This window comes from Chelonia mydas, chromosome 10 (assembly GCF_015237465.2).
Source record: "Chelonia mydas isolate rCheMyd1 chromosome 10, rCheMyd1.pri.v2, whole genome shotgun sequence".
NCBI lineage: Eukaryota > Metazoa > Chordata > Testudines > Cheloniidae > Chelonia > Chelonia mydas.
The window spans coordinates 83779113-83796066 of record NC_051250.2 but is presented as its reverse complement, the minus strand read 5'-3'; the positions used below and the strand labels follow the sequence as shown (position 1 = coordinate 83796066).

Here is a 16954-nt window from a genome sequence, read left to right as displayed (position 1 = left end):
GACTATCTTAAAGCTTGTGATCTCGTGAACCAGCAGAGCAATAAGTGAATGCTATGCAGGAATTCCAGCTTTCCAGTGATAAGTGTTCATAGGTAGCCAAGATACCACCCTGCCTTTCTCTCCTTCAAATTCAGCCGCATCCTGAGTTTAGTTGTTGCTGTTTTGAGCAGTTAGAAATGATGCTGTAAACCAATAGTTTTCAACCTGTGATCCATGAACCTCTGGGGTCCGCAGACTATTATCTTTACCATAGAATAGTGATTTTCCACCTGTCTGTGGACACTGGTGGTCCACAGACTATGTTTAAGATTTCCAAAAGAGTCTGCACCTCCATTTGAAATTTTTAAGGGGTCTGCAAAGGATAGAAGGTTGAAAACCACTGCTCTAAACATCTGAGCTTGAAACTGCAGTTTTCAATGGGTAAAAATGGAACTTCTAGTTGCCAGGATTTTGTGAGACTGTTGGCTGTTAAAATCACCACTGGCACTGTGACATGAAAGTGGTAGCATGAGGGATGAACAAGACAACGGTAGAAGAAAACTGATTCTGAAGTACAGCGGTTACCTAACTTTCAGTTTTTTGTTGAATATTAACTATATAAAAAGTGTCACAAATCTTAAAAGAAAATAACCATTTAACTCTCCCCTCAAGTGACAGTTAAACTGAAAAAATATTTCACTTCCCCAACCTTGTATCTGATATTTTCTCCAATTAGCTTAATTGGGCAGTCTCAGTGCCTCTTGCATGTGGACACAGGGACTGCTAATGACAGCAGTATGGGACTCAGGTTGGCTTCCAGAATTTGGGTGAGAGCTACAAAGGGGCAAATTAACTTCGTTTTGTGAAACTCTTGAAATGTTAACATAATTAAGTAGCTAAAAGATCGAAAAACCAAATTGCTAATCCTGCTTTAGAATCCAATATTTCATGGTTTGCCAGTAGGAAAAAAATGGATGAGAATTTAATTAAATATTTAACAGAATTTAAAGGTTGTGAGAACTTCAAACTGGTTTTTAGAAATTTCAAGGTGGAGGGATGAGGGGGAGGGCAGAAAATGGCCCATTTTTGACCAGCTCTACCAGTAAATCACAGATCCTAGATGAAGGTTCAGACAAAAAAGTGTTCAGACTCATCTGGGGTGTTAGGGCACTCCTGAGATTTTTCTAGCTCTTGCTGCAGGCAGGTTGAGGAGGCTAGGTAGAGATGGAATTGCTCCCAGCAGGTAAGGAAGAGTGGTACTAATGAAATTTCTGTACCTGCCTATCAGGTGGATGTGCTGGAGTCTCAGTTCTCACAGCTTCTGCTGCAGATAAACTCCACTCGGGATTTTGAGAGCATCCGATTGGCTCATGATCACTTCCTAAGTAACCTGTTGGCTCAATCCTTCATCCTGCTCAAACCTGTAAGTAGATTTTGCTCTCTGGTTCTTTTCCACAAGATACCCCAGGGGTTTTATATTCCATTGTGAATAAATATGATATACCAATAACATTTCCCATATTCATATAGAGAAGGTCAGAAGGGACCACTGTGATCATCAGTGACCTCTTGCATAACTAATTCCTGTTTGAACTGAAGCATCTCTTAGAAAAACATCCAATTTTGATTTAAAAATTTCCAGTGATGAAGAATCCACCACAATCCTTGATAAGTTGTTCTAGTGGTCAATTATCCTCACTGTTACCTTATTTCTAGTCTGAATTTGTCTAGCTTCAGCTTCCCGCAGCTGGATCTTGTTATACCTTTGTCTGCTAGATTGAAGAGGCCATTATCAAAGTTTTGTTCTCCTGTATACGTACTTATAGGCTGTAATTAAGTCTCTCCATAACCTTCTATTTGAGGAGCTAAATAAATTGAGCTCCTTCAGTCTTTCATTATAAGGCATATTTTTCAATCTCCTTCTTGAATTGTAGACACCACAATTGGGCACAGTATTCCAGCAGCAGTTGCACCAGTGCCAAACACAGGGGTAACATAACCTCTCTACTCCTACTCAATATTCCCCTATTTATTCATTCAATGATTGCATTAGCTGTTTTGGCCCAGGGTCGCACTCATGATCAGCTGCTTATCCACCATGCCCCCAAATCTTTTTCAGAATCACAGCTTCCCAGGGTAGAGTCTCCCATTGTGTAAGTATGGCCTATGTTCTTTGTTCCTAGATGTCTACATTTTGCATTTCACCATACTGAAATGCTTATTATTTGCTTGCATCCATCTTACCAAGATGTTCAGATCACTATATCAGTGATCTGTCCTCCTTCCTTATATACCACTCCCCCAGATTTTATCATCTACAAACTTTGTTTTTCTTTTAGGACGGTCACTTTTAAAATTGTTAAACAGGGTAGGGCTAAGAACTGATTCCTACAGAGCTCCACTGGAAACACATCTGCTCCGTTATTATTCCCTGTTCAGTTACTTTCTGAGGCCTTGCAGTTAGCCAGTTTTTAATCCATTTAATGTGTGCAATGTTGATTTGTATCTTTCTAGTTTTTTAATCAAAATGTTGTGTAATACCAAGTCAAATGCCTTATAGAAGGAAGAGGTAATAGTGTTGATGTAATATAATCAACCAAACCTGTTATCTCAAAAAATATACCAAATTAGTTTGACAGGATCTGTTTTCTATGAACTCATGTTTATTTTTATATTACCCTCTAATTCTTTTTATTAAGAGTCCCATCACAACCATTCCATTTACTTTCTTCCTGTCCTCTGGAACCTCCCCTGTGTCCAAGACTTACTGAAAATTAATGGTCCAGAGAGCTCCTCAGTCCTCTTAACTTGCAATTGTGTTTTTTAATCTGGACCTATTTATTTTAAAATGACTTAAAGCAGCTACTAATATACTTCTGAGTTACTGTTAAAATGGAAAATATTTCATCACCATATCATATCATCTAGCTTTTTCTCAAATATGAAACAAATATCCATAATGAACACTTCTGCTTTTTCTTCAGTGACAATTCTATTTCCATCTAGTAATGGACCAACAAACCATTTAGGATTTTTGTCCTTCCTAATATGCTTTTAGGTTCCTTTTTATTGTCCTTAACTCTGCTGGCCATATATTTCTTCTTGTGTTCTTTTGCTTCCCTAACCAATTTTCTACAATTAATTTCTATCAACTTCCCCTTTTTTCCATTTGTAATTATTTTTTATTAGTGCTTTCACTTTCCCTCTAAGCCATGGTTGGTGTGTGTGTGTTTCTTTTAAATTAGTGGAGTCTTTTTCTCCATTGTGGGTTTTGGGACATCTAGTAAAATGTTCTTATAGTTCAACATATTCCCCTTTTTTTGTGCAAATTCTCTCCGCTGATATGTCTCAATTGTATCCAGGTTTGTGAAACTGGCTCTCAAAGTGCCAAGTTATATATTACTGGTTTGGACTTCACATTTATTATGTACAAATAGCGTGATCAAGTCGTCATCCTTTGCACTTACGCAACCACTAAATTTTATCAGTTCCTCTATCTGTCAACATGAAGTCTAATATAGAATTCTCCTGTGTTGGATGCATCATTGCATGAGCTAGGAAATTCATCTATAATTTTTAGGAATTTCAAGGACATTTTAATACTGGTAGCATAAGACTTCCATCATGCTGATCAGATTGAAGTCCCCCAGGGTAATGCAGCTAGGGATCATCCTGTTCCTTAATGTAATGTGGTAGTCGGCAGTAGATACCAACCAATACCCCATCTTACGCTTTATCTGTAAGCGCTGAAGATCATTTGCTTCAAAGTTGTCAGTGACTTGGAAACAGGTGTTTCTATTTTTGACAGTGTGCCCTCTCCCCTACGCTGTACTTCCTAAATAGTGATTTTAACATTCCCAACATGCAAGTCTTTCTACTTGATTTCAGTAATACCACATAGGTCTAATTTATGCTCATAAATGAATAATTCCAATTCCTCAGGCTGCTAGCATGGGTGTATAGGCAATTAAACAATCTCTGCTCTTCATATCCATGGTGTTTTGAATAACTTTGTTCTTAACATCTTGATTTTAATACCAAATGAGTGCTCAGTTGTCCAATCAAATTATCTACCAGCCAGTCTAAATCCCACCTCCAGTTCATGGCGTCAGTGTTTATTTAACTAATGTCTGTCTGATAAACTTAACAGTTCGGCTGCTCACACCTAGTGACCTCAAAAAATAGAATGAGTCATTAAAATATTCGTCCATTCCCACAAGCAGTGGACAGTGCAAGTACATTTTCTAGCACCTTGTATAGTCCAGGTTTAAATCTCTACTGTGATAGGGCTCCCCTTACTTCCTTTCAGAGTATAAAAACCTAAGATATTCTTATGTAACATTCCAGATGTGATCACCTCAAAGCCGCATAAAGGGAAACTGGCACCTTACTACTTGAGACCTGTTGCTTCCTTGTATGTAGCCCAAAATTGCTATGGCCTGTTTTGCTGCCATATTATATTTCACACACTCATATTATGGTATTCTAGGTTTCTCCCTGGCTTTGAGTATCTGGGTTTGATTGTATTTCTGTAACAGTATTAGCTGCTTTTCTCCCATAGCATTTAAGGCCAGATGGGCCCTTAGATCATCTACCCTAACCTCTGACATATATTGGAGGCCACAAAATTTCACCCAGTTACCCTTCATTGAGCCTGCTAACTTGTTTGACTAAAGCAAGTTTTCCAGAAAAGCACCAGGCTGGATCTAAAGACAGCAAGAAAATGACTATCATTGTTTAAAAAAATTGTGCCTTCTTCCCAAGCTGAATTCTACAAAACTGGGGGACAGGGCAAAAAAAATCGCAGATGAAGTTCAATGTTGATAAATGAAAAGTAATGCATGTTGGAAAACATAATGCCAACTATACATATAAAATGACCGTGTCTAAATTAGCAGTTACCACTCAAAAAAGATGGTGGTCATTGTGGATAGTTCTCTGAAAACATCCACTCAATGTGCAGCGGCAGTCAAAAACGATCAGAATGTTGGGAATCATTAAGAAAAGGATAGACAGTAAGACAGAAAATATCATATTGCCTGTATATAAATCCATGGTACGCCCACATCTTGAATACTGCCTGCAGATGTGGTCGCCCCATCTCAAAAAAGATATTGGAATTGGAAAAGGTTGAGAAAAAGGCAACAAAAACGATTAGGGGACTTTTCAGCTTGGAAAAGAGACGACTAAAGGGGCATAGGATAGAGGTCTATAAAATCATGACTGGTGTGGAGAAAGTAAGTGGTGTTTACTCCTCATAACACAAGAACTAGGAGTCACCAAATGAAATGAATAGGCAGCAGGTTTAAAACAAACAAAAGGAAGTATTTTTTCCATACAGTGCACAATGAACCTGTGGAACTCCTTGCCAGGGGATGTTGTGTAGGCCAAGACTATAACAGGGTTCAAAAAAAACACTAGATAAATTCATAGATGATAGGTCCATCAATGGCTATTAGCCAGGATGGGCAGGGATGGTGTCCCTAGCCTCTATTTGCCAGAAGCTAGGAATGGGCGACAGGGGATGGATCACTTGATGATAACATGTTCTGTTCATTGCCTCTGGGGCACCTGGCATTGGCCACTGTTGGACGACAGGATTACTGGGCTACATGGACCTTTGGTCCAACCCAGTATGGTAGTTTTTATGTTATTTTGCTTATTCATCCCAAGTTTCTAGTCTCCCTTTGTCTCCTTTTCAGATCATTAGTCCTTGCTAGGTGACTCAGCAGGGAATCTTATATCTATCCCCCTAATATTTTTCTGTTAGAGTCCCTAACAGATTGTAAAAAGTGAGTTTTAAAAGTCAGTGTCCTATTTATGCTGCTTTCTTTTTGTGTTTCTCACTGGATGAAAATCTTTCAGGCTCTTATTGCTACTTTTGTGTTTCAAACACCTGCAGTGGAATGTTTGGTTAAAAATTGTGTTTTCACTCGCATTTTAAATTGTGGCAGCATGTCTCGTTTGTACAAAAAACTCAAATGTTAGGCTACATTTAAGCAGCATCCCTTCAACTTTATTAGTATGATTTTAGATTATCAGCTTTCTGAATAAGAAAAGTTTTGTTCAAAATATTCCATATTACAGCGCTAAAGTGTCATAATTTTAAAAGAGGTTATGTGTAGAAGTAGTGGGCTCCCTGTTCATCGCTTTAAGGAAAGGAAAGGGTGAGTTAAAGCGGAAGAAGTTGAAATGTATAAAGGTATTGGAGGGAGGGCAGCAAATGACACTATGCTACGTTCCTCCTCCTCTTAGGATATTCCTGCAGTTTTTAAATGGTCAGGTCAAGCAAGACCCAATGAACCAATGTGTGAAAATGCCCTCTCATTGGGTCTGTTTTTGGCATCTAATTTTAAAATTACTTATGACTTACTCTCTCTGCAGGTTTTCCATTGCCTGAATGAAATCCTGGATCTCTGTCACAGTTTCTGTTCTCTGGTCAGTCAGAATTTGGGCCCATTGGATGAGCGTGGAGCTGCACAGCTGAGCATCCTGGTAAAGGTGAGTCTTTGTCCATCCAGATCTCTCCTCCTTCCTGCTGTGTGCATACATGGGACATGACAAACAGAGCTGATTTTGGATTTAGGCTTGACTATGACAGTTACATTTTTTTAAATTGATTTAGTAAAACCAGTGCAAATCCCTGAGTGGACACTTACTTAGGGTTAAGAGTAGCCACCCTATATCAATCAGGAATTTGTTTTAAGCTAAACTGAAATTAAAAACAAGTTTTAGCTAAACTGGGGCAACTTATGTAGGCAAGGCAGCAGCCAGGCCCTATCCCTTGCCGTCTACACTGAGTGCAGAGCTGCAGCCAGCAATCTCAAGTCGCCTGTGTTGAGCAAGCAAATACAAGTTTGCAATAAACTTTATAAGATTGTGGAGTTGGGAAAAGCAGCTTGTGAGTCTCAGGGTCTGTACTTTCACCCTGTTGTATCAAGCACTAGAATGTCATGGGGGTAATAGCTAGCTTACCTTACAGTGGAGGTGGCAGTGTGTGACTTTGCTGTCACAGGCCACTTGTATCTGGAAGGAAATGTCACTTTAGGTCCATGAAAGATTGTTTTGGCAGCGGTGGGGGACAAAGCCACAGTAGCCTTAGCATCCTCTAGTTCTGATCTTCTGTAATTTGCAGGGCTTCAGCCGTCAGTCCTCGCTCCTTTTCAAGATTCTCTCCAGCGTTCGCAACCACCAGATAAACTCTGACTTGGCTCAGCTGTTGCTCCGCCTGGACTACAACAAATACTACACCCAGGCTGGGGGGACTTTGGGCAGGTAGGAATACACAGCACTGATGCCTGTAAGGGCACCATGCTTGGTGGTAGCAGCAACTCTACTTTCTGAGGTTATTGAAACGAGTCGATTAAGGGTTCAGAGTGGTAGCCTTGTTAGTCTGTATAAGCAAAAAAACGAGGAGTACTTGTGAACTAATTCTCAGTGATTTTATTAAGAGGTTCTGTCGTGGGAGGACTTTGTAATTTTCCATCTGGGCCCAAAATTACTTGTATCAAAAGGCTCACATCTGCATTACATAGACTAAAGTGCTGCCATGTGATGGGGCCAGTGGGTCTAAATTAGTGCCACACACCATAGCTACCTCTTCCTTACTGTTTGTACATTTACTTTGGGATCAATGCAAGCTACCTACCATGTGGTGTTCACTGATCACTGGAACAATCTACTCAGTTGCATGGAGAGAATTTCTTAGGGTATGTAATTAATGGTGTCTCTTTCCTCCTCTCTTGCAGTTTTGGGGTTTGAGCACCAGGACTAGTTTTTCTGGCTGAGAACAAGCGCACGGCAAGATGTAGCAAGGACACCAACTGCTGCTGCAGTGAGTGTACATAGCCATTGGTCCTGTTCCTAGGGAATTTGCATTTTCCTGGCCAAGTCCTCAATAGCTGTTTATAGTCAACTATTGCCAGGTATCAATCTCTTCTGGAAAAAACTAATGGGGAGAATGTCTCATGCAGTCAGTGCTCCTAGTGACTGCAGGGAGCCATTCCACACACTGAACACCACAGTGGGCACACACTCCTGTGGCATTTCTGTATCCCTGTTGTGCTTCATGCCGGGTGTCATTTTCTGAAGAAGAGGAAAAGCAAGATCACGCAGCTCCTCCTACCTCTTCAGCCGAACTGTTAACCTTTGTCACTAGGAAAGCAAAGAGAGATAAGTATCCTACTAAATGCCTGTGTATGGTAAAAGGCTCCGACTGTTTGCATAGGGTTCAGTTTGTACAATAAATCGTTTTGCAGTTGCCATGATCTCAGATTCAGACAAATCTGCAGGTATGTCTGATGCAGCAGGGAGAAATCACAAGAATTGGGTGGTAGGTGTATGTTGCTGTAGTGCCTGATTAGGCAACTAACAGTGTCTGTACAGCTTAAGGTTTGTGCAAATGCACACTGTACTTTGAGCAAGAGAGAAGTATGGGGTTATTGATGCAAGCTCTTTCTTTCTGTGAAAAGAGAATTTTACATTAACCCAAGGAGAGGTAAAGGCGGTGGTGTGGTTAGGTCTAAGCATGTTTTTGCTCGGGGCACGGTGCAGGAGCTCCTTGTAACAGACATTGCTCTGGCTACTAATAGAATAGCAGGATAGATGGGGCACTATAGGAGGAAGCTATTTTTGCTCTAACATGGCACAAACTTAAACATGCTTAGTTTGAGCTGGGTGACCCAAAACTCTTGACATAAGAGTATTAATTCACTTGAATCAGAGAGAGGGAGCCTTATTTCCAATATATACAACACTGAGCTCCCTGCAACAGTGGTGCAAGAGACAAAAAACCTCAGGTTAAGACCTAAAAGAATGAAGAGTAAAGGGAAACTACAGTACCTATTACAGCTCACTGCCATTGAGGGAAAGCAAGAGTGGAATTTCTGCATTCCTTTCTAGCATAGCCAAGACTACTGCGGGATTTTTAATTAGCCAACTAAAATGCACAAAAGAACTGTAAAACTGAAAAAGAAATCCATCCACTCTGACTAGACAATGGGAGTTTTCCAAGCATAGGGGACAGCAGGATAGACTGTGCAAGCCCAAGAGGGAGTAATAATATAAGAGGAAAAGCCCGAGTTCTATGTACCTTATCAAAAATTATAGAAACCCTGAGTTCAACAAAGCAGCATGAAGGAGCTGGTGGGACTGATTAAGGAAAGATTAAAATAACTTTTGAAAACACACAGACAGCTTAGCTAAGTTATAAGTAGCTGAAAGACGTATGGCTGCAAATGAATTACTTAGTGCAGTAAGCTGGGGGGAGCTATAATTTAGAAAGGAAAAATATTAGGCTGGATAGAATGGAGGTGAAGAGGCTCAACTAGTGATGGCAACCAAAATCCATGGGACAGTCAAACATAAGCTGCATGGAACATCAATGTTACATCTGATGCTCCACAGGCAACTCTCATAAAAACCTATTCATAAACTTATCGAGTTCTATCTTACTTAGGAAGATTGTTTGCCACAACTACTTGAGGTGGGAGGGTGTCCCAGGACCTCAGTCCTTTGCTGGTTAGAAGCCTTCTAATTGGCCAGCCTGAATTTACTCAGGGCCAGTTTATACCCATTTGTTCTTGTGCTAAGTGTGATTCAGCTTAAATTCACTCCATGGTGTTCACCATCTGCTGTATTTATAAAGCAACCCTATCTCCTCTCAGCCTTCACTTTGCTCGGCTAACTAAACCCAGGTCATTTAATCTCCTCTCGAGGTAGGCTCTGTTTCCCTGATCTTAGCAGCCTCTCTTTTGCCAGTTTAAAGTAGTCATGATGAGGTTTTACCAATCCCTTGTACAATGACATTAGTACTTCCCTTGCTCTACTGGAAATACCGCACCTCACACTTCCCAGCTTTGTATTTGACTTTTTCACAGCCACATCACACTACTGGGATAGAGTCATCCTGTGATCAACTAATACACCTGCAACTTTTTCCTCTGTTGTTTCCACTTCATGCACTCCCTAGCTTCTGGGCCACTGTTAGTTACTACCTGTATGATCTTGCACTTTATACTATTGAATTTCATCCCATTTTCATTACTGTAGTTCAGAGGTCCCCAAACTGTGGGGTGTGTGCCCTCCCCCCAAGGGGGGCATGGAGGAATGTTCAGGGGGATGCAGCAGGTTTGGACAAGCCCCCAGGGGAAGCACCACCCACCCCACACCTGGTCCTGGGTGCCTGGCTGCTAGCCCCCACCATGGCCAGGCTGTGGCTCTGTTCCTGGCCCCATCCCCAGCTGTAGCCCCAGGCTCTCAGACCCCTTCCCCTGTCTGCATCTCCCCCCTGCTCCATGGGGAGCTGCAGCCCTGGCCCCAGCAGGAGGGCAAATGAGTTACCCAGGCCCTGGGGGGCACAGACAGGGTTAAAGGGGGCCACAAAAGTATGGAGACCACTGTGTAAAATAATTCAATCCTCTTCTCCAATGCATCATTAGCAAATTTCATTAGCAGACTCCTAGATTTTTTTTGCTAAGGTCACAAATGAAAAGACTGCCTGCCTGCCCCCCCCACCAGGCTAATCCTCAGGAAACTACTGTAACCACCTTCCAACCCAATAGTTCTCCTTCAGCACAGCTCATTTTCTTGCCTTTAGCCATGCAATAAGCCTGCTTGGTCCAGGAGCTGGGCAGGATGGTGTTTTCTCTAGTTTCTATAGCATTAGGTTAAATCAGACCATTGTTTCTGCCACTGCAACAGAAGGAAAAAGATAAATTGTAATTTTTGTCTATCCTGCCAATAGGGTCAGAAGCAAACTCAATCCTGATCTGTCCCTAGTGGTGGGCTGTAAGAACAAACTTCTTCACTGATAACAGTCCCCTCCTCTGAGGTGAGGTGCTAATTTATCTTTTCTCTCTCCCATTTCTCATTCTTCTGATTGCTTCAGTATGAAAATAGACAGAAGACAGCCAAAAGCAAACACATCTCTTCTGCACTTAAGCCTGCAACTACAGAAGCCTGGGAGGCTAACAGAAAATAACTAACAGATTAATAGAAAAGGGACACACAATACATCATGCAGTGGAGGTCACGGACACAGGAGCGGATTACAAGACAGCTTAGCAGAGGTTTTTGTTTTAAAATGGTTTGGTCCTCAAACTATTAGATCAGAAGAAAGTGGAGTTGGGGGGGAGAGAAGAGCTGGGCAGGCTCACGCACACATCTCCAATCACATCACTTTCCTGCAGCAGAGAAGAGGCTTTTCCTTCATCAGTGTGTCAGCTGGTTGTTGCAGCACCTCTGATCAGGTACAGCTATGCCAGAAGGCACAATAATTTACTAGGGCTGTTGATTAATCACATTTAACTCACACAATTAACTAAACAAAGTTAATCACGATTAATCGCACTTTTAATCCCACTGTTAAACAGTAGAATACCAATTGAAATTTAATAAATATTTTTGGATGTTTTTCTACATTTTCAAATATATTGATTTCAATTACAACACAGAATACAAAGTGTACAGTGCTCACTTTATATTTATTACAAATATTTGCACTGTAAAAACTAAATTATTTTTCAATTCACCTTATACAAGTACCACAGTGCAATCTCTTTATCACGCATGTGCAATTTACAAATGTAGATATGTTTTGTTACATAACTGCACTCAAAAACAAAACAGTGTAAAACTTTAGAGCCTACAAGTCTACTCAGGCCAACTTCTTGTATAGCCAATCACTAAGACAAACAAGTTTGTTTACATTTACTGGAGATAAGAAGCAGGGAGCATTAAAAACCAGGCATTCACATGGCACTTTTGTAGCCAGCATTGCAAGGCATTAACGTGCCAGATATACTAAACATTTGTATACCCCTTCATGCTTCCGCCATCATTCCAGAGGACATGCTTCATTGCTGATGATGCTCATTTAAAAAAACAGTCCATTAATTAAATTTGTGACTGAACTCCTTGGGGGAGAATTGTATGTCTTCTGCTCTATTTTACCTGCATTCTGCCATATATTTCATGTTATAGCAGTCTCAGATGACCCAGCACATGTTGTTCATTTTAAGAACACTTTCCACTGCAGATTTGACAAAATGCAAAGAAGGTATCTGTGACATTACATTCCATATTCTTTATGAAAATATTCTTATAATATGAATGACATAAGATATACTTTATGCAAGATGGCTCATGTGAGATGATATGATAAAGAAATTGCACTACAGTACTTGTATTAGGTGAATTGAATAGTATGTTTTTTACAGTGCAAATATTTAATCAGAAATAATATGAAGTGATCACTCTACACTTTGTATTGTGTTGTGTTGTAACTGAAATCAACATTTGAAAATGTAAAAAATATCTAAATATTTAATAAATGGTATTCTGTTATTGTTTAATAGTGCAATTAATCAAGATTAATCTTTTTAATTGCTTGACAGCCCTACAATTTACTCAACCTCTTTTGTACCTACAGCCTTCTGCCAGCTATGGACTATATGAGGTCTTGGTATCGGAGTGCAGTTGGCTAAGGCCTGTGTGGTAACTGCTTGGTTGTGTGATGGGGGCCAGATGCTGTACTGTTCCTGCAGAGGAAATGGCTTGCCTCATACCTGGAATCTTAAAAGTAGGGCTGTCAATCGCACTTAACACCTGTGATTAACTGAAAACAAAATTAATGCATTAATCACATACCTCTGGGGGGGGGGGGGGGGGGCAGCCAGGAGCCCTGCACCCCCAGCCCAGAGCCTATATTTCAAAATATCCAAAAATATTTAAATAAATTGTATTCTATTAACAGTGCAGTTCAAACTCTGATTAATCACCATTAATTTTTTTTAACTGCTTGCCACCCCCTACTTAAAAGACAACTTTAACCCTTCAAACACTGTTGCCTGTTCCAATTTTCTACTCTGCCCTCCACTCCTAACACAGATAAACAGTCCCCAGTGTTTGTGCCTTCTCTGCTATCAGCCCTGCCAGTCTGCAGAGTCTAGTACACATACCAGGAAACAGTAACCAGAATGGTCACAGGAAGGCAGGCAAGATAGCACTTGCTCTGCCCTAGAGTTCCAGGATCGCAACAGTGCCAAGCACACCTTCACTCACTTTCATCTCAAACCCATCCTGGAAAGAGAGCCACATCAGCAAACCAGGCTGCTCAGCAAGAGACATGTACATCCTAACCAGTGCGCACACACAGAAAGGGAGTACTCAGTGCCCACTAGACCTGGCACTTGGTTGTGGGGTGAATGCTCCCACAGTCAAATAGGGTATTCAGTTCATTGTTCTGGACTGAGATTTTAGACCTGGTAGCCACCTTTAATGCAAGCAGGAAAGTAACTAGGTGTTTAGCATGGGGAAATTTAGCTGCAATCCACCATGTGCCCCTGAAAGGAGCCAAGTCACGGGCTCATATGAGGGGAAAAAATGTGTTACCACAAGAGATTCAACATTTATTTCATCATAAAAGTCCAGCAAATAAAACTATATACAGTGATCCATGCATGTGGCCAGTAACACACAGACATTTAAAACCTGATTAAAAACACAGTCTTCACACCAGCAGAGAGGGCAGGACACGGGGTGGCATTAGCAGGGGCCATAGTCATGTTTATATTTTGGATGCTGGTTGTAGCCAACTCTCTCCCCAGCAATGAGGCTCTGAATAACCCACTCCTGCGACACAACAGGCAGCCGTAACACTTCTGCACACTTCAGGACAGCAGCTGGGCAGGACGAGTCACTCACCACCACGTCAAACACCCCCAAAGCAATATCTGCAGGGAGCAGGACACAGGCTATTGTCAGGGGAAAAAGAAAAGACTCCTCCCTCCCTGCAGTCAAGAGATGCAGTCTTACTGGTCCAGCAACCCTAGTCAGAAAATTCTATGTCTTGTACAGTTAAAAGTATTCCACATCGAAGTTTGAGCTCAGATGGAGCCTCAAGTGCCGAAGATCAAAAAACAAGGCTGCCCTTTGGCAGATGAATAAGCAGCTGCTTGGGTCCACATCCTACATGAGCTCCATGGCTCACCTGCACTACCTCTCCTGGAGAGGGACTGAAGGGAGAGGAGATTTATTGCCTGATAGCAGACTCAGAAGCGAAGCAACTGCTGACCCCGTTTTCCCTTTCTAAAAGCACAGACTGGACCACCACCTGAACTACTGCAGCATGCAAAAGTTCACTCCCAAAACGGAGTCAGTGGAAGAGTGGAGACTTCCCCATTTTATCCAGGCAGAGGGCTATCAGTTATCTTACCCTGTGTCTGCTACCCCATCCCTGCTCTCACCTACAACAGCCTAAGCCCCTGATCAAGTCAATTCTAAATCAGTTTAAACTCCACACAAGACTGCACAGGCACTGAAGTCCCAACTACTGGATGTGAGAGTCACACGAGGCTCTCTGGCTGGTGGGTACCTTTGTTCTGGGCATTCGAATAATGTTGTTTAACTGATGCTGCTCCCCCTGTCATGAGGATTTCTGACCAGAGCTCCAGGAAGTTCTGCTGTTGGTCTGATACCAGAAGAACTTTCAGGTTACCAAAGGGGTTCTCTCGGGGGTGCCTGGAAAAGGAACAAGAGGAGGGAAGGCGTGGCAGATCCCTACAGACTCAAAACAGTAACTTAATTCTATGGCCACTTACTCTGGTAGCCTGTTTGGTTAGTTATATGACCCCACAACACCCTTATATCTGAATGCCTCATAAACATCAATAATTTTATCCTCCCAACAGCCCTTTGAGGTAAGGACGTATTAACCCCTTTTACAGATAGGAAAACTGAGGCACAGAGACAGATTTGCTCAGTCACATGATGAATCTATAGCAGAGCTGAGACATGAACTCAGATCTCCCATGTTCCAGGCTGTCCTTAGCCGCAATGCCACCGTCCCATCTCAGTGGGGGGAGAGAGAGGGGTGTGGCAGGGCGAGAAAAGCGGTGGCTGGAAGGCATTGCTGAAACAAAGTATATTAGTGTTGTCCTCTTCTAATTTTTTAAAGATCTTTCTGGTAGCAAGGTGCCTGCAGCTTAACCCAATATCCTGGGTGCATTTTCACCAGAGCTGCATACAGAGGGATTGTCACTTCCCTGTTCAGTTAAGAGGATAACTAAAATTTAAGATGCCACTGTTTATGAAACCAGAATTGCAGACGACCTGCTGCCATATCTCATTGAAAGCCCACATTCCTGCATCCCAGATTTCTCCCTCCCACTGAGTATTTGGGAGCGTTGGGTTATTTCTTTCCCAGATGCATTAGCTGCATTTTCCCCAAAGAATCTCCTTGGAAATATGCAGGAAATAACAGTCTTTCTAGTTCCCTCTCTATTTTTCTGTCCTCTCAGTTTACTATGTATTTGCTAGTGCAACTAACATGTTAACCTTTCCCTTACCAGATCATTAATATTTAATAAAATAGATACTGTTGTGCGACTCTGCTGCATCCACTACACAGCCAATCTCAAGGAATATGATAACCTATCAGCTGCTTTACTCAAGTCCACAGCCAACATCTGCTGCTTTCTTTAATCAACTACAATTGTCATTCAAATTTTGCAATAGATCTGCTAGTTTTCATGGGCTGGGTAACCCTTCTGGGGCCTGTCAAACCAAGTAATTGCCTGTTCACAAGTCATTCTAATGTTCTGAGACTCGAAAAAACCCTCTATTTGGGCCTGTGTCCCACCCTTCCATTTCTTCACTCACTCATGAAATCACTTGCTTCAGTCATCTTCAAGTCTCTTCCATGGGGCCCTCCCAAGTTGTCCTTGATTTTAACTAATCTTCCTTCACTCATGCTGTTGGAATTCAACCTTCCTCTGAATTCCCTTTTTTCTAGCACCTGGGAAACACTGGCCCCAGAATATGGAAGCACAGGAGGTAAGCAGAGGGGACAAAAAAGATTGGCCGGTGAAAGCTGGGGGGTTCTAGAATCTGCCCCAGAAACTAGAGTGAGGAATACAGCTCCCTCTGCCCAACTGCATGTATTTAACCTGTTTGCTCCCCAAAAGCCCATGTCCTGATGGAGCCCAGGATCACATGGTACAGAGAATAATTTTTGTCCTATTGGAGCGGGGGGAGATAGTGTCTGCTATAGACACAGATCTTCCCAACTAGAGAATTCTGTTAGACAGCTCCAGCTGCTCTTCTCTTCCTTACTTCAGTTTTGCTTCTCGTTGTGTCCAGGGCTAAAGGCAGATTGTCACAGGAGATGGTCTGCTCACTGCACGACCCCCAAGTATTGCTCCCACGCATTAGGGAGAAAACGGGGAGCTATGTTCCCCCACTCTATCTAGTTACTTATGACTCCCATCACAGTAGTGCAGCACCTCCCAATCACTAGTGTATTTATCTTCACAACAACCCTCTTACTTTAACCCTACCTATGCCTTCAGATCCTGGTTACTCAGTGCTTACCACTCCAGCAGCCTTTGCTCTTGGAGGCTGTAGCCAGCTGGGAGAAGGTAATTACGGTAGTTTTGAAGCTGGTTAGCATGGCAACTGTCACGGACCCAGACATGAGATACACAGGGAATTCCACTGGCAAGGCACAGGAAGTACTTCCGGGTTCGGCAGTGCTGATCTGCAATCAGGAGACACTGATATGCCGCGTTACACTGTGGGGAGGCAAAGAGACAAAGTGTCAGAGCCTGGTACTACCTAGGCAGCAGGAAGTATCCTTCCATAAAAACTCTTTAGAGGAAAAAAAAAGTGCAACTAAGAGCTGTCAGGAGGCACACAGGGCACGAGGAGAGGTGTGCAGCTGCTCCCTGAAGGACTACACTCCACTAGCCATTCACTTAGGCATCGCACATGAAGTATATTCCCCCAGTCTTCTGTGAAGTCAGGTGGTTAAGGTGACTTGGTCATATGGCTAAGCCTGAAAAGTCCACCCCTTCCAGGGTCCTAAAGTCCAAGAAATCTTCTGTTCTGCTTCTGAGCTCTGCTATGGCCCTCCTGGGCTTTTATCAGTCTACCACTCATCTCCTTAATATCATTGTTTCATCTCATAAGGTGGCAG

General features: G+C 42.1%; 2 protein-coding genes across 21 annotated transcripts in view; one reads left to right on the top strand and one right to left on the bottom strand.

Annotated features, from left to right (window-relative positions):
- Positions 1-16954, top strand: part of TUBGCP4 (tubulin gamma complex associated protein 4) — a 49476-nt gene that overhangs the window by 30365 nt on the left and 2157 nt on the right. For 4 of the 7 annotated variants that reach the window (XM_037910049.2, XM_043523312.1, XM_043523313.1 and 1 more), the window contains 4 exons: positions 1268-1402; positions 6364-6480; positions 7115-7254; positions 7728-8241. In XM_037910049.2, coding sequence (XP_037765977.1) covers positions 1268-1402; positions 6364-6480; positions 7115-7254; positions 7728-7740 — 405 coding nt within the window. In that variant the 3' untranslated portion in view covers positions 7741-8241. Of the gene's footprint in view, positions 1-1267; positions 1403-6363; positions 6481-7114; positions 7255-7727; positions 8242-10867; positions 15367-16954 lie in introns of those variants that run through there. The other 3 variants (XR_005226963.2, XR_005226964.2, XR_006284118.1) reach the window with 3 other exon arrangements.
- TP53BP1 (tumor protein p53 binding protein 1) overlaps positions 13364-16954 on the bottom strand; it is a 68682-nt gene continuing 65091 nt past the window's right edge. For 13 of the 14 annotated variants that reach the window (XM_037910040.2, XM_037910042.2, XM_037910044.2 and 10 more), the window contains 3 exons: positions 16351-16550; positions 14354-14499; positions 13364-13712 (listed from right to left, as the gene is read on the bottom strand). In XM_037910040.2, coding sequence (XP_037765968.1) covers positions 13525-13712; positions 14354-14499; positions 16351-16550 — 534 coding nt within the window. In that variant the 3' untranslated portion in view covers positions 13364-13524. Of the gene's footprint in view, positions 13713-14353; positions 14500-16350; positions 16551-16954 lie in introns of those variants that run through there. The other variant, XR_006284116.1, reaches the window with a different exon arrangement.